Below are 22,170 nucleotides of genomic sequence, written 5' to 3'. Positions count from 1 at the left end.
ATTCAACAGGCTCGTAAAAATCAGTATTAAGCAGCCTTCTGGTTTCTGGTCCAAGCCATTGGAATGCTTCAGGGGACACAGTATCAGATACTGGAGTAACAATGAGACGACGCTCTTGCCAGGCAGGACAAAAATAGAAGAAATCCAGCAGCAATCAGAACTGAAAAACGAGTCAGTTTGTTGAGTTTAAAACCAACCACTTATTTATACTTTGGATCGATAAATTTATGGTGCTATCAGGATGCTACAACCAGCATGAAGGTGGTTTGGCTGTAGGGAGATGGGCAGGCCCTTTGAGTCATCCTCCAGCCCTGCTGTTGTGCCGGGCACGGGCAAGGCTGGCATGGCCCTTGGGAAAGGGAAGCAACCAAAAGAAGGGGCCACACTACTGGTGCTCACCCCCAGTGTGCGTTAGAGGGTCGATGTTTATCACAGGGTTTTTCTCCCACCAGTAGGGCCAGGAATGCTGATTTATGTGTGATTCAGGGTTGCTTAGTTGTGTTGTTAGTTTTAATCAAGATTTCTGTGTAAACCGAGTAGCTGTGCAAGAATTCACCGTGCAGACTCCCTGCACTGGTACAGAGGAGCTGATGGCTATTTCAGGCCAAATAGCCTGGGCCAGCTTTAGGTTGATCAGCAAAACCAGCCCCTTCAAAGCTACACTGCCTCCGTGCTGACCTTTGGCAGGGACGTAATAGCAGGAGGAGGGGAGGGGAGAAGACTTTCTCACTACAGCAGTGCCGCCTGAGTCGTCTTCGGCACACAGTCGCTACGTGCAGCCGGGTTTGCATGAATTGCTGATTGTGTAAGAAAGTATAAGTGTGATGCAGCTCCGCACGGGGGTTTGACTCGAAAAACATCATGTGGTCTGTGAGGCTGAGCATGACTGCGGCTGGCTTTGCCAGCTCCCAAACACTCTCTGCTGGGTTACTTCAGATTTCGTCTGGGCGAAAAAACTCTTGATCAGAAAGCGTCAACAGGAGAAAAATAATGGCAGAGTGATTTGGAGAACTTCCTGTCTCCGGGAGCATTACTGCTGTAAACAGTGGCCATGCCAAGTGCTGAACCACTGCCCTCAGTCCAATAACAATAAATCTATTTTTTGGTTCTGCAGAGCTCTGCTTGTACATTTTTGAAACTCAGGCTAATGAGGAGGATGAGGCAGACACTGTCCTCCAAGCATTTTCTCCTTTTTTTCTCTTTTTCCATGCTAAAAGGAACAGGAGCTGGGTTTATGAGGGTACTACTTAGGGGAAAAGAAGTACCTCTCGAGATGAAAACGTTAGATAGTTTCAAGAGATCTGTTTACCTTTTTATTTTCCTTTGGGTTTATTTTCCCTTTTTTTTATTTATTTTGCTGTGCCTTCCTTCAAAGGCTGCATGAGTTCTGGTGAAAAACAATACTTCTTTTTGTGCATACCTGTGTACCTGTATATGTGTGTACCTGTATCACAACTCAAATACCAGCTGCTGTTTTGTGACCAAAATAAAATCATTCTGAGAGATGAATTAGGGCCTTGGCTTCAGGGCTGGCTAGTGAACTTCAGCTGACTGGCCTAAGGCACGCAGTTCTTGTCAGCTCATTCAGCATTAGCAGAAGTGAGGATGCTACAATTTTGTTTGGGCTTACAGTTGCTGTCAGGAGAATCTTTTCCAGGATAGTCATATGCATAAACCCTCAGCAGTGTGAATCAGTCTCTGTTCCCTTCTAAAAACCCTTTAACAGCAGAGAAAAAATAGCCTTGTTTTTTTTTTTCCTTAACGCTGTGTGACTGGCCAACTCCTTTGCTCTCCTCCTACTTTTCCCATTTCCCATCATTATTTCGACACAATTTTCTTGGCCTCTCCTAGTCGACCTTATTCCCTTCATCTCTGTCCCTCATCAATCTGCCTCTTGTCCTCTTTCCTCTATTGATGCCTGTCCCCTTTGAGAGCTGTTGCCTCTCAGCACAGGTTGCTATTCCTTTGTGAGCCTTTATCACAGGAGCAGGTTTTGGCTTCAGAGTGTGCTGCTAGGAATTATCCTAAATTCTTCCCACCCTTTCCTAATGTTCCCTCTGGGGATGGGGAGCTGCCTGCCGTGTGGTGCATGGAGAGAGCAGGCAGTGCATGGGGAGGAGGTTCTGGAGACTGAGGCGAGGCAAAGGGAAGCAGCTGCTTTGAAGTCTTGATGCCATAAGAGCTCTTCAGTGGGGCGGTGCTTGGCGCGGTGTGTATGCACATCAGTTCCCTGAAGTTTAGGGAGGAACTGGAGGGAACGCTTTGCCAAGGCCACAAAGTTTCCACAGGCTAGACTTCATGCACCACAACTCCAGCGAAACCACGTCCGTATCTGAGGTCACAGGGGTTGCTCTATGTTTGGACGTTGTCTCTGGTGGAACTTGGCAGGTTCCGAGTTCGTAATGGCAGTGTTATCTCCCCCATCACTGACTGCATGGATATCCATCGAGTGACCCCAGACCTCTTCTGAGCTCTGAAATCAATGAGCATTGCATTAGCGTAATGACAGCACAAGGAGTCCTTCCTCTAAGAAAATGAACTCTGAGTAAACAGTCCCAGTGCACACTCCCATACTCAGCTAGCTACCAAAGAAGTGACTTGGCAGGTTGTCTTTTGGCGTTCACCTGCTTTAGGCCACTGCAGGCGGAAGTCCCTCACTTGCTAAAATGGCCCTGATGATCATGAAAGTGCTCCTTGCCTTTTGTATTCAGAGCAGCATGTTGCTCTTCCAGTGAACCCACACCTTCCTTGTTCCCTGTACCTGGTGCCTCTGCCTGCAGCCATGCCGAGAGGTCTTCATTGCTCCGTAGGGCAAGGAACATGTTTATTCCCAGGTCTTGCACCGTACCAGAGCACTGAGGTATGCCAGCACCTGGATGGAGAGGTAGCCAGACTTGGGCTGGTCCCAAATGAAAGCCAGTGCTGGAAAAAGGAAGAGGAACTGAGACAAAATCCAAGTCTCAAAGCACATTTTCTAGGATCATGGGACAATGCACCATGACATGAAGGTGCCTCAGAACAGGATCTGCCAAAAACCACAACACCCATTACATCGAGGTTTTCCTGGTCTGACGATTAGGCAAAAGATGAGAAGAGGGCTTTGAGGGATGAAGAAATCATGGGTTCAAATACAGAAGTCCTTGGAGAAGAGAGTGGAAGAAAGTGCTCTCCTCACCCCAAACACTGCAGCCACCAGCCCCGAGAGCCACGCATGCAGCACCCCTCTGCCTGAAAGACCTCTTCTTCCTGAGGACCTCCAGCCGCTGGGGCCACGAGTGCTGAGGATTCTGCACCCCACCAGCGCCACCTGCCCATGGCCCCTCAGGGAGGTGGAAGTGTACATCTGAAGTGCACCCTACAAAACAGAGACCTTCCCTGGGGAATTGCCATTAATGCTTAAAGCAGCCACCATGAGAGGCTGTCAGCGGGTGAGCCCCAAGCAGCAGCTCCTGAACCAAACCTCCCAGAGGAGAAGGGGCAGAGGAAGGCTCAGACTGTGGGTTCAGGCCTGCTGACCATGATGAGATGCTCCTTCCTGGAAGGCTGAGCTTGCAGCCTCGAGGGCATGGCGCTGTTCGGCAGGGTCAGCCCCCTTAGGTATCCACCATAGCTGCTGCTAGGCACCACCTGGATGGTGGGGCGGGAGGTGTGAGGGGTGTAATTTTGGACTTAAGCATTTAAATCAAACCTGAATCCCACTTCAGGCAGCTAAATCCTCTTGTGAATCTGGGCCTTAACCTTTTCATGTCTCTGTCATCACCTGTAAAGTGTGGGTGATAATTTCTGCCTCAAAAAGCTTATTAATGGTTTGAAATTATAGCTGGGTTAAGAACTATTATTAGGCTTAAAGATCCCAGGGCATTTTCTGTGAGAAGGAGGTAGCTTTGCGTTTAAGTCACTTCATTTTGAACTGTCCTTTCCATCTGGTGTTCTTGTTGCTGTTTTTTTTCCTTTCCCTGAACCATCCGGCAGTGACATAGCAGTCTGCTGAATGATCGTTTCTTCTTTCCACCCTAGAGCTGGACACACTTCATGGAGGCTAAGTCATTTCTGAATACTTATTCATAGACAGCCCAAGCTCTGGTATAGAGAAGCAGTTCATTTTAAACTAAAATGATACTGCAATAAGAAAGTAAACCCAAACCAAAAACACCAACACAGTGAAATTCCCTGGTATGCTATAGGTTATGGCTTGAAAGCAGAGGTTCAGGTTTTGGGGTAGCCTACTTATAGGGCATAAGCGATTTCTATTAGAGTCATCTCTGGGGAATAAATAATTCTACTCTCAAAATCTGTGTTTAAACATTAGTGACATGCCATTTGTATACATTACGTATATAGTACCTCTTAAAAATATTTAGACAATAAGCATTGCATTTTAAGACTCCAACTGTAATCTCCTTGTGCTGCCACTCTGTTACAGAGGCTGGGCACCCAGTAGCATCTCATTCTTCCTCTGCTGTAATTATTGTCTCCACCCAAGTTCATAAGAATTTTATAGTGGTTACTGCAGCAGCTCCACTTATAGTTAGAGGCTGCTTGGCTTTTCCATTAAAAGGTCTTCCCCCGCCCCCCCATCCCAGTCTTTTAATGCTTTAATCCATTTTGCAAACTTGATCTGCAGGCTTTCAGTCTAAGAAAGCATCCCACCCTAAAAATTCAATTAAAATAGGTCACTTGGTTGTCTTTCAGAACAGAATGGAAAAACACCTTTTCTTTATATATTGTCATACATTGTTGTAACTCTGCTGCACACATTCACACGCACGTATACATATGCCATCTCCATCAGAAAGCTTAAAAGCTGGTATTTACAGAGGATTTAGACCTGAGGATGCTAAAGTACAAATAATGTTCCTGCCAGCCAAATTCCTACCACATCTTAAAATATTCTTTCTTCTGAAATTAGACAACATCACAACACAGGTGAAATACCTGGTGGTTTTGTGTGTTTGCGGACTGATGATGGTTACATACAAAAGTGACTAATGACTATGTTAACTACTGGGTGTCACCTTAAGCTGACTATTGTAGGACACCCTGTCTTCAGAGCCCTCCTTCTTGCCACCTCGGCCCCAAATCTCTTAATCCTGTGCACTTCTCCTCAGTTAGTTCATTTCATGTCCTTTCCTACAGGCTTAAGTTATTCTCCTACCCATCTTCTGCCGCATCTCCCTTCCTGATAAATGGCCATGACCATTTAGTACCCACACTAGGTATCTCCTGCTACTCGACTGCCACTTTTCTTTCTTTTTTCTCTAAACAGAATAAATAATGCATTTGAGGTATCACTGCTGAAGCACATTCACTTCAGCAGAGTGAAATAATAAGGTGAAGGTAGTAGAAGTACTAACCTGAGGGAAGGAACCTGAAGGAAGCCAGCTGAGACTGCTGCCTTGTGCCTAACCTTTTAGACATGAGCATTTCAAATGAGTGCATTTTAAATCCAGGTTTCTGAAGTAGAGCAAGGCCACCAGGTGCCTTCAAGGCAACCAGTGGATCAGCAGCAGCGGTGGCGGCTGCACTTTTACACACATTGTCAGGGAAGGGATTAGCACAGAGGGCCCTGCGAGGCGGGAGGAGGTGTTGGAGGGTGTCATCATGACAGCACATGGGACTGGGAAGTGAAACCGCTCGTCAGCGCAGAAGTGAAACTGGCTGCACGCAAACTCTTGTCAAATTAAAATGTAAACATCTGCCCAAAAGGAGAGAGAAAAAGTGTGGCCGGTTTAGAGAGCCGAGTTCCACCCTTGCAACTCTTGATAATGTTTGTGCAAGAGAGAATCATTCTTCAGAGGACTTCAGATCAAATCCAAAGGTGTTAGTTCCTACTGTGATGGATAAAAAGCAGCATTCAAGCAAATATGGGGCTCTGGAATTGACAATGGCATGTTTTTGGGGTGCTGTGTGCTGTCATTTTTTATTTATTCCAACAGGAGGATGTTCTCCTTTTTTTTCCTGAGGAAAGGGATTTGAACTTCGGTACCATTGTAGCACAGCAAAGGGCAGGGGAAGCAACTTCTGCACCTGCTACCTGCCCAGGAATTCTCCAGTGCACAGGGAAACATGCAGTGTTGGTGGCATGTCTTGTAGGCTGCCTGGTACACCTAGTGAGTGACAAGGGGCATGCACAAAACACTGCTCTTTGTCACCAATACATGCTCACTGGAATAGCTCCTGGGGACCTGAGCCAGCTTGGTTTTAATAGCTCTAAGTTACACTGAGTATAGGACCAGCTTCTGCATCTGCTTAATTATTTCATGTCCACAGCTTGCAGACTTAGGGTTATGTTTTTGACACAGACAGTTTCCAGAAGAGTGCCAGGGACTATCCCTACCCAGATAATGGGCTTGAGGTAAAATTCAGTCTTAATGCCTTCTTGGACTGGCAGCGTCTCTATTAATGTTACTTGATTTCAGTTATGTAATTTTGGTTGCTTAATATAGTTCCTGTGTTGCCTTAGGTTAAATGTACATGTGCTTCACCAAAATAATTCCTTGAAATGGTTTCACTCCAGACACAACCTTCTTCTAGCCTTCTAGCTCCAGAATTCATAGAGCCATGGCAAGAGAAGCAGGCTGTTCTGGTGCTTTCTACCATAGCATTTACTTGTTAGCCAGGAAAGATGTTTGGAGAATGAGCAGGGAGGAGAAGAGAGTGAAGTGCATGTCTTGCTTAAGCATTTGGTAGTGCTGCAGGGAGCTGGGAAGGGAAGGGGAGAAGCCAGTGCTAGCGACGCTCCTACAGCAGCAAGTTGCATATCCACAACTTACTGCAAAGCAAATTCAGTAGTTCATAGTTGGGTCTAAGTTTGCTGCAGGGCTGCTTCTGGCCATTGCATGATAGCTTGGCCCCATATAAACCCAGAACAAAACACCTATTGATTTAATACGATGGATATTTCATTCTGGGCAAGTAGAGGCTATGTAAACACAGGTATAAGAACTTCCTGGAGTGAGACACTTGACAGAAATGTTCAAAAGTATACCTTTTGTGCTGACCCAGGCTGGCTTGGCAGGAGGCAAGTATGTGTATTTCCCAAATCTCCACCTTGACACATGCTTGCACCTACAAGACGTCCATATAAACACACAAACAGATCTGTTGCCGGTGCAGCTGATTTGCATGGGCAGTCCTTGCACTTTTTGGGCCATCACCCGGATTTGCTGACTTCTACCTATGTTTGCATTTGTCTCTTTGGGCCGTTGGCTTGTGGCAGTTAGATTTTGTAAACCATTTGCAGCAGATGAGGTGAATAACAGTTTTTTCTCATATTTAAATTCCGTGGTATCTGTGGTGCTGATGGTAAACAAATGATGTTATTTTTTTGATGGAGCTTACTTCAGCTGCAGCTTTTCTTCTGATGAAATAGCCACTGGACCAAGCACAACAGGCAAAGTTAGATTCTGACTGTGTGAAACCATCTTGGGGGTGTGAGAAGAGGGTCACCACCTGAGCACAGAATTTGGACAGTATATTTTGCAATTGGATTTGCAACTTGGATACCTACAAAAACATTTCACTTGTATGGTGAGCAGCAGTTATCTAACACAGGGTCAAATTACATTGGGCCTTCTCATCCTGTTGATTACATTGGAGCATTTAGGGGCTTAAATGATAAGAATGGCAAAATTTGGCCCCAGTGTATAACAGTCAGCATTTAAGAATGAATATGTGTGTGTGTTTGTATTACATCCTGCCCAGAGATACAGTCAGATATGTTATTAAAATGCAGTAAACATCTTCACTTTGGCAGATACCCAGGAAGATGTAGTGAGAAACTGTAAAGATGTATAAAATTGATCATTTAGCATGGTTTAATAAAAGTAAGTACATAAGCACTAAAGCTGGCTTTAAAAAAAAAAAAAAGTATCATAATCTTTCTTACTAGAACCTGGAAGTCTCTCACTAATATAATAGAAATGTCTGTAATGTAATTTGTATTGCATTTGTGTATTACATTTCATATTTTCCAGCTATACCTTTTGTCCTTGTCAGCACAAGTGTTCTTGGCTCCTTTCCTTTTTTCTTCTTCTTTTTATTTAATAATTTACTGTAACAATTAAAAAAACCAAACAACCAAACAACCAACAAAACAACTCTAATGACACTTCATCAGAATAAATCCCCAAAGCAAAAGATAGTAACTGTAATAACCACATCATCTGTTGGCCCCCCTTTCCTCTCCCTCTCCACAAGCAAACTTATGGAACTTGAACTCATTTTTTCTGCCCTCATTTGGATGAACCTTCATAAATGGAATCAATGTCTCTTTTTGTCTAAGAAAGGCGAATTAAAATGAAGTGATAAATTCAAGATGTGACCTCTCTTCCCTAAAGTGTATCTGCTCTCACTGCCCTTTGCATCTGCACATGCAGCCACTTTTAAGTGTGCCTTCCCTCCCCCAGATCCATCTGGTCATAACAACTGCTCAGGATGACTAAATCAGCACACAGGAGCTTCATGTGACCATGTTGTCACTTGGGATTCATTTTTCCCCCTTGGTTCCTCTCAAACATTCCCAGGGACCACGACTTACAAGCCTATTGCTCCCTCTAGAGCCCTTCAGTGCTGTTCTGGGGGACCACTTAAATCATCTCTCATCATGCTGGATGTGAGCTCACTGCTCTTTTTGCTTCCAGCCTCTGTCAGATGGGATGCAGACTGAATGCAGACTTCAGGTTCCTGTATTGCAGTGTAGTGCACAGGCACAATACCTTCAAATGCTTGGGTCTTAGAAACTGATCTTCACCTTTTGCTGGTCCGGGAACAGTATTGCTGAGCAAGTGCTGGCGGACAACATTATGCTTTGTGCTTCCTCTTCAGTTCTTGCAGCTTTGCACAGCATCAGGGAATCTCATGAGCAATCCTGTAAAGTCATGAGCTCAGGACAACTGGTTTAATCCATCTGACTTCAGCTGTCCAATCAGCAATGACTTCTGGGGGCTTTTTTGGTAGTACAGGCTCTAGCAAACCCATCAGCAGAGTCTCCAGGTATCATTTCAAAAGTCAGCATTGTATTTTGACCAGAAATGTTGCTGTTTCCATTATTTTCTCCAGAATGGTTCTGGCCTTAATGCTCTTGCAAAAATAAACATTACCAAGCAATTTTTCCTACTCTATTTGTGAGGCAAGACTTGATGGCAGCAGTGAGTCTTGTGCTCTGCCCTTACACATATGAGGGTATACTTGACGTCTGTGGGAAGGGTTTCCAAAGGCAGAGCCGTGTCCCACATCTGGAGAATTTAATCCTTGTGCACATGAGGTGTTTTGTGCCTAATATTAGGAACTGCCAGGGATAGCTACAGAAACAGCAACAGCCTCTGAAGTGACTCTTGCACCCCAGCAAGGCACAGATTGACAGTGACATCACCCATCAGCCCTCACACCATTGTCAAACACTCCCATGATGACACAGTAACGATCTGCTTCAGTATACTGAGGGATGGACCACAGACCCAAGCTAATTTGTGCATGGTTTTCTGTAGATTCATGGGGCTGTTTAACACAGAGGGTCTCAGATTTTGATGTTAGCTCATGAAGGGCTACATGCTGTCTTGCTGAGACTGCTAGGACATCATCAAATTGTAATCATGACTACTGAAGGCATACAAACCAGGCCAGTGTTTCAGAATGCCTTCTTGAGGTGTTTGGTCCCACTTTACAGTCACTAGAGAGGTTAGTCCCTCACTTAGGCTGTTTTGGTGGCACCCACTCCTTCCTGAGTTGAGCAGAAACACTAAGTGCTCAGTGTAGGTCTTCTGCCAACAGTTATGAGGTCCACTTCTTAGGCATCAGAAATCATGGCATATAATACAGGCTATAGTGCTAGAGAGGCTGCATACAGCCTCCACTGACTGATCTGGTATTACTTCAACCAATTTAGTCTGCTGCACATTGCATATGTATGTGTGTGTGTATATGCATTGCGCTTGTGTGTAAGTGTATTATGCAAGAGCATGATGAAAATAAAAATCTGTATCATGGCTGTATCATAATATATAAAACCAAGGAGGAGACATCTATAGTCCTACTGTCATCCCAAAACAGGTATATCCATAAAATACAGATTTCACTAACAGTACCTCTAATTTTAATCTGCCTTTGTCAACCAGACACATAAAGGATGAATAATGTAGAAGCTATGAATAAAAGTGATAAAACCACTTAATAAAGCTAAATGTAAGTGAAACACAATAACCAGGGAAAAAAACACAGCCAGAATTATTGGTAAGCAGCAATGAGTGACATGTAGGTTTATGGTTATATAGTCCTGTGGTTAACCAGGATGTGGTTAATGAATAGTCTTCTGTCAACAAGAAGTAAGCCAAGTATCTTCCTGCTTTTGCCAGCTTGTGTCACAACCATATACGGTCTCAGATCAAGTCTGTTCTGTAGAAAATCTTGAAAGTAACTTTACCTCCCTCTTCTTTATTCTTGTAGACTGGTAATGTGGCCACATTTTAATACATTTCACCACTGTTATAATTTTATACTGCATTTCTTTTCTATCTGGAAAATCAATCCACAACATCTAAAGAAATAAATGGATTACATAGTCTAGCAGAACAGCAGAAACACCTTACCTAATGCTTCAGCAGTTGTCAAACCCCAAACAAGCCAAAACCACAAATGGGAAGCAAGGTGGAAATACCTCAGATTAGTAAAAAGAATAAAGTATCTTTTCAAATTCTCTTTCAGTCTTAGTGATCTGGGTGTTGTATATAATGATACAGGGAAGCTATTTCTGGAAATAAACTATTTTTGGTATTTAAAGACTATCAAGGACACAGACATCTTTGGTCTGGGTAGATGTAGGACCCAAGAGCTGAGGTCCAGAGGCCCTGAGACAGGGATCTGAAATGATTTTTGCTTCTGTTGCAGTTCGTTCCATCTCAGGAACTGCTTTCTAGTGAGGATGTGGAGGTGGGAGGAGACTGACCTGGGATTTGCAAGGCTTGTGTTTCAGCTTCTGTTTTGTCAGGGCTGTGGTTCAGGATTATAGTTGGATTTAGTTGCAGCAGCCAAAGTGGTTAGCATCGCTGGCCACAGGCTTCCTGTGAGATCGTGGCCAAGACACTTTATCTCTCCATAGTTCTTCATCCACAGAGTGGGGAGAATATCTCCTTAATTCACAGGGATGTGATGAGGACAGCTTCCAGTAACAGCTATGTGTGTGTGTTCATCGTGATGTTGATGCAGACCATTAGCACCAGAAGTCGGAACTGCATTAAGAGATGTATTGAATTGCAAGTTAATGTGCATGGGGTTGGGGTAGGGGGAATATTGCTGCTAGAGGCAGGCATTTATATTTATACTTATGTTTAAGTTTGTATTTATTTATGTAGATAAATGAAACAAACAATAAGAATGTGAAGTCTTAAAAGGGAAGGAACTCAGCACTCAGGAGGGCTGGAACCAAGTGGTAAAATGAAGCAGGCTGATCTGTATGGGAAAGTTCACACTGAGTGTGCCCAAAGGAGGAGAGCCTTAATTTTCTTACAATAGTTCCTGGTTATCTAACTTGGGGTGATGTCCCTTGATGTCTCTTACTGATGACTAAGATTCCTGTTGGTATCTTAGTCCTCCGTGATGCTCAGATAACTTGTGCTAAACCTGCTGACAGGCAATGTTTGTATTGTTGTCCAGGCCAAAGCCACAATGAATGCATGTATGAGGTCTTATCAGAGCTGCAGAGTGTTAACTTTTGTTATTTAAAAAGGCCTGAAGTAAATGTTGGCATTTCCCAAAAGCAAATCCAGGGGTAGCAGGATCTGAACACATTACAGTCACAAGGGGATGCAAAACCCTCCCCAGCAGCCATCAGAATGAGTACTTTTCCCAACTCAGAGCCGTGGCATGCACATAACAATTTTGAAAGGCCTTCACAGTTTTCTTACAGAATAATAAAGCATATAAGCGTAATGCTCCGCTATGTCTTCATAAAATGTTTTAATTCTCTGTGGACAAGCTGTAGGGATTTTTTTTTTTCCATTCTCTTGTTTCTTGGCATTGCAGTAGGTGATTATTTTTAAAGGATTCTGGTTTGCAGTATGGAATTGATCTCATGCTAGCTCCAACCACAAAGCGTGGGATTTTACGATCTGCCTAGGGGATCCGAGCACCCAGTTCTCTTTAATTTTAACAAGCGCTGTTGATCGGATTCCCATGGCAGTTTTGGAAGAGTCAGACATGATTTCTAAGCCTTTCTGAGCTAACACGCTGTAGTAAGTACAGATAACGTACCAGCAGTCATGTAGATCAGATAAACTCTAACTGTTAGGGGGTAACCTCCTTTTTACAAACAAACTTTAGATCATTTAAATAGAAATTAATTTTTTTTTTTTCTGAAAGCCTTGAGTAGTTGCCACAAAGGGAATGCACCCAGTGCCAGGCAGTTGTGGGGTTATACACACGGCTTTCTGGGCACATGTCTGTCTTAAATTATGGACAGCTGAGGTGTTTTAGTGCCATTTGGTGTGTTTCAGTGCTACCTGAAATGGGGAGTACACATTTTCCCTACACATATGCTTACTAATGGTTTTCTTTCCTGTTGCAGGGAAAAGCTTCACGCTGACTATCACAGTCTTCACAAATCCGCCACAAGTAGCCACATACCACAGAGCCATCAAGATAACTGTGGATGGACCCCGCGAACCCAGAAGTAAGTGAGCTAATGACAGTGTTTGCAGAAGACCAGGTTGATGGTTTAGTATAGGGGTTCATCACCAGCCTCATGAAATGCAGCTATATCCAGCGCATGTGGGCAGTGAGTACGTATTAAGCCAAGGCTGTCCTAGGAATGGTTTTAATTATGCCTTCCCAAAGCCTTGTTTTTCATGGGTGTCCAGCTGATCTAGAATATGATTTGCATTGCATTTCTAAAGTATCTATCCAGGGATACCTTGGATCATACCCAAAAGCTGACAGAAGGGATACTGGTAAAAGGTGGGCAGCATATACCTTCTTATGCATCATTTCTTGCTAGTCTTGCCTTTCAGATGTTAAGAGGATTTTAAAGCATTGGAAACCAATATGTCATTGATCTAACTTTTCAAGCTCAGCCACCCTGCAAAATAAATATGTGCCTGAGAGAGGACACCTGGTTGTTGCCTTGTGGAGTTCACTGTATACCTTGAGCTGTCGTATAGATTAGGAGCACCCGTTTTCACAGGCAGACAGTCTTTCCTCTTTGTTTTTCCTTAAGTTTGTTAAAGATCTAAGTACAAGGAGGAGGTGGATGTTTGGTATCTCCATGGGAATACCCGCACCTCTCACGCAGGCAGTTGTTTTGTTCTGGTGGTGAGGGCAGGCTGTTTTGTCTGCGGGGTGAAGTGAGGGTGGAGCAGATGGGCAGGTATAGATGCTTCTGCAGCACATGCACTGCCTGTTACCAGAGGCAATCATTAACCTCAGTCGTTAGCCTGAATGGGGCATTTTCATATTTTTATCAAAATGCCCTGATGTAAATTGAGGTTTGTGGTTAGCTTCTTGAGCTCCTCCTGCACATTTGGCACAAGTTCTGCCTGTTGCTTAAGTGGAATCATCCCTGGAGAAGAGAGCAGCAGTATTCAAGCACCCACTTGAGAATGAGACTCACAGCTTGGGGTTGCTTAACTGGGAAGGGATTTGTGGCGGAGAAAAGAAAGGTCTAAAACTTCAACTAAAATAGCTTAGAAAACTCATGTCTTGCCTAGGCATTTTGTTCTTTATCCTTCGTTTGTCTGAGTTGCATCATGATGCTTCATGCATTGAGTGGAAATATCTGACCTATACTTTTTGGATTTAAGGCCAGAATTTAAAATAAATACTGCTGCCGGGGTAAGGCTTCTTATTTAGTTTGAATTTATTTTCTTGGAAAACTGTGGCTGAGTTGTCCCTAAAAAAATATCTCTGGTGAACCAGGCAGCTGCGCACATAGCAGAAGATATTTGTATATGCAAGTTTCAGATTTGCGTATGCAATTAACCTGAGCATGTTCATAGTTTGCAGACAACAAATAAGCTTTAGGTTTTTGAATATGAGTCGCTAGAATGGTAAGAAACAAAATCATCCTCCAGGCATAGCTGCTGTTGTAAATCAATTCCTCAGTTGGTATAATAGTTAATATTTAATAAGATGCTACATTTTGAAAAGGAAGTAGAGATACAATACATACTGAAGCAACATACGTATCTCCCCAACTCAAATGTATGTGAAAGCTTCCTTGTAAATGATTTCACTTTGTCATAGGCAAATCAGCTGCATAGTGGAGGAGGCTTTTGGCATGTCAAGGGAAGGTCAGGCTCCCCCCTCAGCGGGAATGCACAGCTCCCATTATCACCAAGTCATTTGTGATGCAGCATGGAAGGGGTTCATTTTTAAGTGGGCTACAAAGTCTGAGTTCTCACCAAGGGTTTCTGAATCTCGGTGGCTGCTGCAAGCTGTCTGGTACCTCCTCTCTTCTTCATACACCTGACTGAGACACAGACTGGCCTGACAAGACACACCATAGGCTATGAAGGAAAAAAAAGCAGTGCATTCTCCATTCTGAGGCAGTTCTGGAGGGCTGGGGCTGCTCATTTATTTTTCTATGCTCTAGGTTGGTGGGTGTATCCTATTTTGCATCAGTTCAATTAGATCACAGGCTACGCGTGTAACCTGTACAGAAATAGATTACAGGGCTGTTACCTGCGCAACTCACACACAAGATTTGTGGTTAGACATATCAAAACATGCATGTCATGTACTGAAGGCATTTAAAATGCTATCAGCCTTCTTGTATTGAGACTAGAATCAGAATAGGAACTGCTGGAGTGTTCCTAGTTTCAGAAATCGGTATTTGGGAATGTTCATGCTTACAGATGCATGCCTCACTCACTTGCTTAAACTGAAGAAATTACAGAAATACCAAGGTATATTTTCTAAGGTGTTCTAATTCAAAAGAAATCTGTGGAAGAGAGTAACAGGAACAAAATCAGATCCTGCTGTCTCACAGAGATCTAGAAGAAATATGCTGAAGTCCAAAACCAACTCCAGCAGTAGTTTTGATTCATTTACTACATGTTTATAGTCATTCTCAGATAGCCTGAGTCCTGAGTGTCTGCATTCTCTGAGAAGAATGCTGGAAGGTAAGGGACCAGTCCTGAGGATGGATGCCACCTGGGGCCACAGTCAGACCTTCACACCAGGATGGTTTTTAATGAACTTTACAGGACATAGAAATACCTTTTTTAAAAACCTCTAAGATTGATTAACTTAGGAAATAACAAACATTTTCTTTTGTCTTCAGAGAGTATTGGATCAAGAGCAGTTTCTGAGCCAGTATTAGACAGATTCCCAAAGTGGAGTGGGTTATTAATGCACAAGGACAGCCTTTTCAACTAGGTGTGCTCAGGGAAAAGACTTCAAAAAGTAATACAAAGCAGGATTTGAAACCATTTTTTGGAAAACAGAAAAATACTCAAACTAAAGGCTCCAAAAGCAAATACACAAAGCGCAGGCTTTATGGCTCACTGGGATGCATGGAGATGTCATGATAGGTGACAGTAACATGGTGTGTATGATCACATGTGCCACCTTCACTCTGCCCAAAGGCCTGCAGACTTTGGGTTCTTGCACATCCCACTGAACATTTGGTCAGGGTTACCATGAAGGCTGGTTTTTTGCCCCGCAGGATATTTGCCTATGTAACTACCAGGTTTGCATTTACAATTGTGATAATTACTTCTGCATAGGACTTACCCCATTGTCCTTTTTATGCCACTGAATTTCTGGCTGTGCCTACCCAGACTATACTTCCATCAAATTGTCATGGCTTACAGAGAGAGCCAAGGTACTTAAGAATCTGGCTCTTCCTCCACTGCTTTCATTATGTATTTTTAAAAACTCTTTTGAACTTAGTATTTTTATTCCACAGCTCTGAATAAATGCTTATTTTCATATATATATATATATATGAAATATATATATATAAAAAAAGAAATAATACCGCACTGTCAGGGAGAAGGACAAGATGACCTAACCCATCATTTTCTTCTCCAACTTCTATGATTCTATGATTCATAAAGCAATTTATGTTTTTATGAGCTAAGTCCATGGGGAAAATCATTAGCAGTAACCAGATCAAGAGTAGTGCTCCTGATGAAAATACTTTTGGTTAGGAAACTTGGTAGAAATAGTATGACTCTTAAATTAAATATTTCCCTTAGGCCATTTGACCTACTGTGTACGTCTGCTGAAAAATTAGGTTTTTCTTCTTTTGACTGCTTCTTTCTGTTTTTCTCATTGAATTGTTTTAACCTACATAGCACTGAAAGTTTTGCTAATGGACCAGGTGCCTGAAAATGGTGTGGAATGAAAAGGCTGCATGGATTTAAACTGAGTGGGCCTGAGATGTTGAAGGTTAAGCTGGACATTAAATATGATTGTCCTGCATTAGATACGTGGTTTTCCCAAATACTTTTTTGGCATTCATATGTCAAAGGGCAAGATGCTGAGGAGCAGAGAGGGAATAATATTGCTGAGCAGGATTTGAGAAGGAGCTTAAAAATCTGCTCACCCAAGATGTCCCTTTTTAGGAATGGAAATTTCCTTCTGCCTCCTGGGAAAGGTAGCCAGAGAGGGTGCAGGTACACCTTTGGGCAAACACAATAAAGAGCACCCCCAGATCCTGATCTTAAGTGATTCCATCTCACTTGTAAGATTCAAGGAAAGCCCATGACCTGTAGCTGATCCGAAGTAGACCTTCAAAGACCCCCTTGCCTGGCATTAGGTCTTTTTTAAGGAATCCCGAGGGCTGGTGGTGCTAAGTGCACCTGATGTGGCAGTGCTATCCCCATCCAACCTTTGCCCACACACTTAGACTCCCATAGCAGCTTCTGGAAGGGGAGTCAGCAGAGCTGGTGAGGGGCCAGCATCCCCTATCCCATGCCAGAAACAGGGCATGCTGCACATATCAGGCTTGGAAGGAATGATTCCTATGAGGATTTCACATCACTTCCACCTTCAGCCTTTTGTGCAAGGAAGAGAGAGCCAAGCTGTTCTCAAAAAAACCTTTTTTATCTCAGCTTATCAGCTCCTTCCATTCACATGAAGACTTACAGTGTCTAAAGGTTACTTAGCAGAAAATGTGTAGTGGTAAAGGAGGTTCTTACAAGTTGATTGCCCATATAACAGGAATGAACTGGGACTCCTTTCTTCCTTTGCTAGCACTAGCTGCATGCTCCACAGCATGCCACCCTCTCAGTATCACAACCCAACTTTGCCAATCGCCCTTTAAAATATGTTGGCTAAGGAACTCGCCTCCGAGAGCTTCCAACCTAAATAGACCATGTACAGACAAAAGAAAGGGTTGGGCTGCAAGAAAAGCCAACGGCTGTGCACTTACTGCTGGGTCTGTGCCTGTGTGTTTGTGTCCCCGTGTCCTATTGTCTGGGTGACACTGATGTGGGTGGACTAGTGCTTAAATTATGAGTGCACTCTGGGGACACTTGTAGTTGGCTTGTGCAATGGTTATGTGCAGTGGTGCAGCAGCAGGGGGAAGGTTACAAAACATCACTAGCTCCAATTCACACAGTGTGACTTGATGTGTTGCTGCCTCTAAATGGGTATGAGTAGGAAAGGGATTGCTGTTGGTTTCCTTCCTGAGAGCGTGTATGTCTCATTGAAGGATGGACGGAGCAGAGCAACTGGATCAGTTTAAACAGCATAAAGCAATGTATTATCGCAAGGGCATGCTTGCAGACCAAAGGAGCTGTTTCTAAACAGGCAGGGCAGTCCTAGCGGCCCCCTGGCAGCCAGAGCAGATCCATGGTCCCCCAGAGTGGCAAGGGAACAACAGCCTGAAGCATATATTCTGTGGTTGGGCACGTCTCCCCCCACTGTGAAAGCTGTGCATGCCACCAGCCCGTTTCATAATGAAAGTACACAAAGAGCAAAAGAGCAGAGAGCAGTTTGTCCCCTTATGACTTGTGTTTTCTGAAGAAAAGTGAAGAGTGAGGGGGAAATCAGCCTGTTTCCATTATACATGCAGTCACACAACCAGAATGAAGTACTCCAGTGACAGAGCACTGGGCCTTCTGGTGTAGCACAGGACTGTATAGCACAGGAGCATCACATGGCATAGGGCCACCTGAAATCGGATGCTAAAAGCTTGTCTGCCGAACAGGACTGGGTCACATGTCTGGGTGCAGTCAGCTCTGCAGAGCATCCCCACGCACCTCCACAGCCCTTGGGTGCCCTGTGTCCCAGAAAGACCTCCCTGCACCCCACATCCCAGCCGCTCAGCAAGCTCCTTCTCCTCCATGAGGGGAAGGTGGAGCAGCCCCCTTGGGGCAGGGGCAGCTTTGTGCTGGGGTTGGCTGCTTCACAGTGGCTGGTAGGGCTGGCACAGCACCTTCCTGTTGTCTGAGATTTCCACATCCCCTTGCCTGGCCACCCAAGGGCTTTCACTGGCACAGGAACCTGAAACAGTGCCCGTGCTCTCAAGCAGTTGGTTTCAGATTGGAAATCATACAGATATACCAGCAGGCACACTGCCCATGAGCTGTAAAGACAGTGAAAGCAAAGACCAGTAGCTGCTGTAGCTACCGCAGTGCAAAGATTCCTCAGTGCAAACAAGGTCCAGGCAGGCCATGTTTTATGTGGACTTTAACTGGCTAGCAGCTACCCACAGCTCCTAAAACTAGTGCTGGCTGTTCTCTATCAATTAGATGTGCAAAGGGTTATACGATTTGTGTGAATGCTCAGCACCCCCTGGTGTAACAGCAATAGGGGGGATCCTTTTTGTCCTACTCCACAGGTGGGATGTCAGTAGTTTTTTAATGCCAGCATCCTTGAAGTTTCATGGTGCAGCCACTTCTTTTCCATATGGAAAAGGTGGAACAGGATTATTTTCCCTGGCATTTCTTTGTCTCACTGCTGACTCACTTAGGAGAGCTGATGTTGGGTGATGTGAGGCAGAGAATTCATCGTTTTAGTTCAATAAAATTGTCAAATATGTGGAATACAAAATCTTGTGTCAAGACTGCTTTTCTGGGAGCACAGTAGCTCATGTGTGTTTGCTCACCTAGTTATTTGGCTGGGCTTTTTTGAAGATACACAGAAGTGTTGACAGGATAAGCTCCTTCCTTGCATAGAGCAGGTAAACAGGAAATCAGAGTTGCTGTGGAGTGGGCTAGAAACAGTGGTAAGACTGGCCCAATCCTATAGAAATGATTTCAACTCCTTTTTTGAGTCACTTAATCCCACACAGCTCTTTTTCCACCTGCCTTGAATTATTGTGATTTTAAAATGGAAACAGGTAGGTAGGTATTTTTCATTCCTTTCACTTTTTTCTTGTCTTTGTCAACCTTTTACTTTTGCACTTATTCGTTACTTTATTGCCTACTGGTTGGGTGGCTACAAAGACCGTGATGAGTATTTTTAAGTGTTTACCTATATTTGCATGGTGGGATTTTCAAGGGCTATACAGCCTCTGTCCAGCTCTGCGGAAGTCAGGGGGCAAGTAGTTTGTGGCAAAAGCAGAATTAAGTGAACGTATATTAGTTCTGAACATGCTTCCTAAGCAGTTAGTGGGTCTGACTTTCTCCTGTCAACTGCACTTACCTACAAAGAATTTGTAGCTGCTAAGACTGGTGAACAAGTCTTTGGGGGTGGGGGCATTTTCCATAGAAATATGAAAAAAGACTGAATACATACATGTCACTTGTAGTTGTGTGTGTATAAAGAAAAGCATTAATATGCAGAACCTTGGCAAGTAGGTTGGCCATAGGGGATGTGACTATATGCTGGAAGACCCTAATTCAATGAGATGTTCAAAAACCGTGTAGATGAGGCCGACAGTGACATGGCTTAGGGGTGGTCTTGGCAGTCCTGGGGTAATGGTTGGACTTGATGATCTTAAAGGTCTTTTCCAATCCAGCTGATTCGATCATCTTTTCAGTAGTTAGCTGTTTGTGCTCTGAATCAAAGATTTCCAAGTCTGGTCCTTCATCCAGTGTGCTCCTTCAGCAAGGAAGGACTTTTGAATGGCAGAGATTAAATGTGAACAAGTGAGAGGTTTGAGGAGGCTGCTGAGGCTTTGCATGACCTTGGGAAGGATGGACTTGTACTTGAAACCCCTCAGTGGAGCTGTCTGTGGTCATATATCCCCTACCCTCCCTCGAAGGAGGTTAGCTAGTGAAGCTGGGCTGTTGGATCATTGGGTTTGCAATCCCGCTGTCCCTCCAGGGTTGGCCACCAAATGCCTTCTGCAGTGCTCTCAGATGGGAAAGTTTCCTTCAGGAATGTGCTGGAGGGTAACAGAATGCGACAGCCTCTGCAACCCACTTCCTTCCCCCTGCTCGCCAGAGGAGGGGGAGAGAGGGCCTTCTCTTCCTCAGGCTCCTAAGGGAGCTGGGAGATGGAAGAGGGAGACTTTCCCCCTGTGTGGAGTGATCAGGTGCTCCCATTTGCTAAACAAGCTTTTAGCAGTGCAGGACTTTTTCTGAAACCTCTGTTTTTGAGCAGTTGCCTTAACTTGCTGGTTTAGCAAAACACCACTTGTCTAAGAGAAGTGCTGGGTAAAGCTGTGTGGCACTTTCAATGAACAGCCCTATTTTCTTCTTGGAATATAACTGGCAGAAGTGAAAATCCATTTGTGCTGCAGTCCCTCCCAGCTTCTCCTACCCATGATTATCAGAAGGTGCAGCAGTTTCCGCCTTGCAAACCCATATGAAAACAGTGCAGGCTCTTGCTTCATCCTTTGTCACTCGTTGTGAAGAATGCAGAAATGATTTTTCTCTGCATCTCCATTTGTGCCCTCACTCTTTGCTCATCTCCTACAACTGGGAATTGTAATCAGTAAATGCATTTTCTATTTGTGCTAATGATAAATCCTGGTCAGACTGTTCTGTGTCAGTGCTGCGTGGGTCTGTGCAAAACATGAGGGAGAGCAGTGCTTGGGAGAGGCCATTTCGATTCTGCTTCTGAATCGTAAAAGAAGGAGTTGTCTGTTGTGTGAGGGCACAATGTACTTGTTACTAACTGAAGCACATCCTAAAGAGAGGGAAGGATGGAAACTTCTCCGCTGACTTCTTTAATCATGGAATAGATAAGGAACAACGTGTAAAACTGGGAGGAGACACGAGAAAGGATTTAAGCAGTGATAAATGAGAAGCTGATAGATTTCTTTTTTGCTTTTTTAATAGCAGCTGACCTTTATTCTTCCTCTGAAGAGTGGTGTTGAGTCCATTAAACACAACATGCACCAGGACACCTTCTCAAGGCTGACCAGTCCAGAAAAGCCAGGCTGTGTCATAACCTTAGCGCATAAAGCTGCAGAAAAAATTAGGCGACAGTGTTGATTTAATTATTAAGGATTCTATTTGTCTGAGTCTGTCTGCCTCTCCTACCTACACCCTGCATTATGGGCTGTTCTTCATTACCTGCTCTACCTATCTTTGCAATCTAGCCGCAAACAGTTTTGGTTGACCACACCACTTCCCTCTTGAAAGTTAATACTGTTTGACTCATTCTGTACTGCTAACACCAAGCCAAAGAAAACAAGCCAAAGAATAACCTGCTTGTATGCAGTTTGGAAACTTCTCAGAGGCCCTGCTTTCAAAATGCTGTACAGTAGCTTACTATATCTCTCTGCAGCTGCAAAGAAAATGAGGAAAGCAAAAATGATTCAAGAACCTAAAATAAAGACTAAGCAGAACCACATGAAATTTATGAGCTTCCAGTGAACTGCAGTTCTGTGTAGGCACAAGGGAGCATTAGTGCAGAGGAGGGACTGCTTAGAAACTACAGATTAAAATATCCAAACCCATTACTTCCGAAAAACAGGTATTTTCAGCTGTTGTGTGGAAACACCAGTCACCAGACTTGGTAAAAGCAAAGGTCTTTAGTTCAAGGGAAGTGTGTAGAGCAGCTATACACTCTTTGTAGACAGGAGCAAAGTTTGTTACAAGTCGTCAAAGCCTGAATGGTCAACATCCATGGGGAGTAAATTTACTTTTGTGTTGCCAATTCCCCTGGTTTACAGAGACAGTGAGCAACCGGACCTGACCTTCAAGTTGCAGGTCTCCTGCTCAACTCTGTCTGAGGTTGAATGATGGAGACCTTTTACTGTCTAGAGATATTTCAGTGGGCTGATGAAACGGGTTTCTATCTAAGCTGTTTCTCTGACCTCCTAAACCATGATTG

The 22,170-nt window shown here is 43.9% G+C and overlaps 1 protein-coding gene across 3 annotated transcripts in view; it reads left to right on the top strand.

The window, feature by feature from the left end:
* Positions 1-22,170, top strand: part of RUNX1 (RUNX family transcription factor 1) — a 168,356-nt gene that overhangs the window by 104,726 nt on the left and 41,460 nt on the right. For all 3 annotated transcript variants that reach the window (XM_061359090.1, XM_061359091.1, XM_061359089.1), the window contains one exon: positions 12,560-12,664. In XM_061359090.1, the coding sequence (XP_061215074.1) occupies positions 12,560-12,664 (105 nt within the window). The remainder of the gene's footprint in view (positions 1-12,559; positions 12,665-22,170) is intronic.

This window comes from Neopsephotus bourkii, unplaced genomic scaffold (genome assembly GCF_033783945.1).
Source record: "Neopsephotus bourkii isolate Nb327-2 ecotype Australia unplaced genomic scaffold, CSIRO-AGI_Nbou_v1 NB_962, whole genome shotgun sequence".
Lineage (NCBI taxonomy): Eukaryota > Metazoa > Chordata > Aves > Psittaciformes > Psittacidae > Neopsephotus > Neopsephotus bourkii.
The sequence above is the reverse complement of the archived record's forward strand: the minus strand, read 5'-3'. Positions and strand labels throughout refer to the sequence as shown.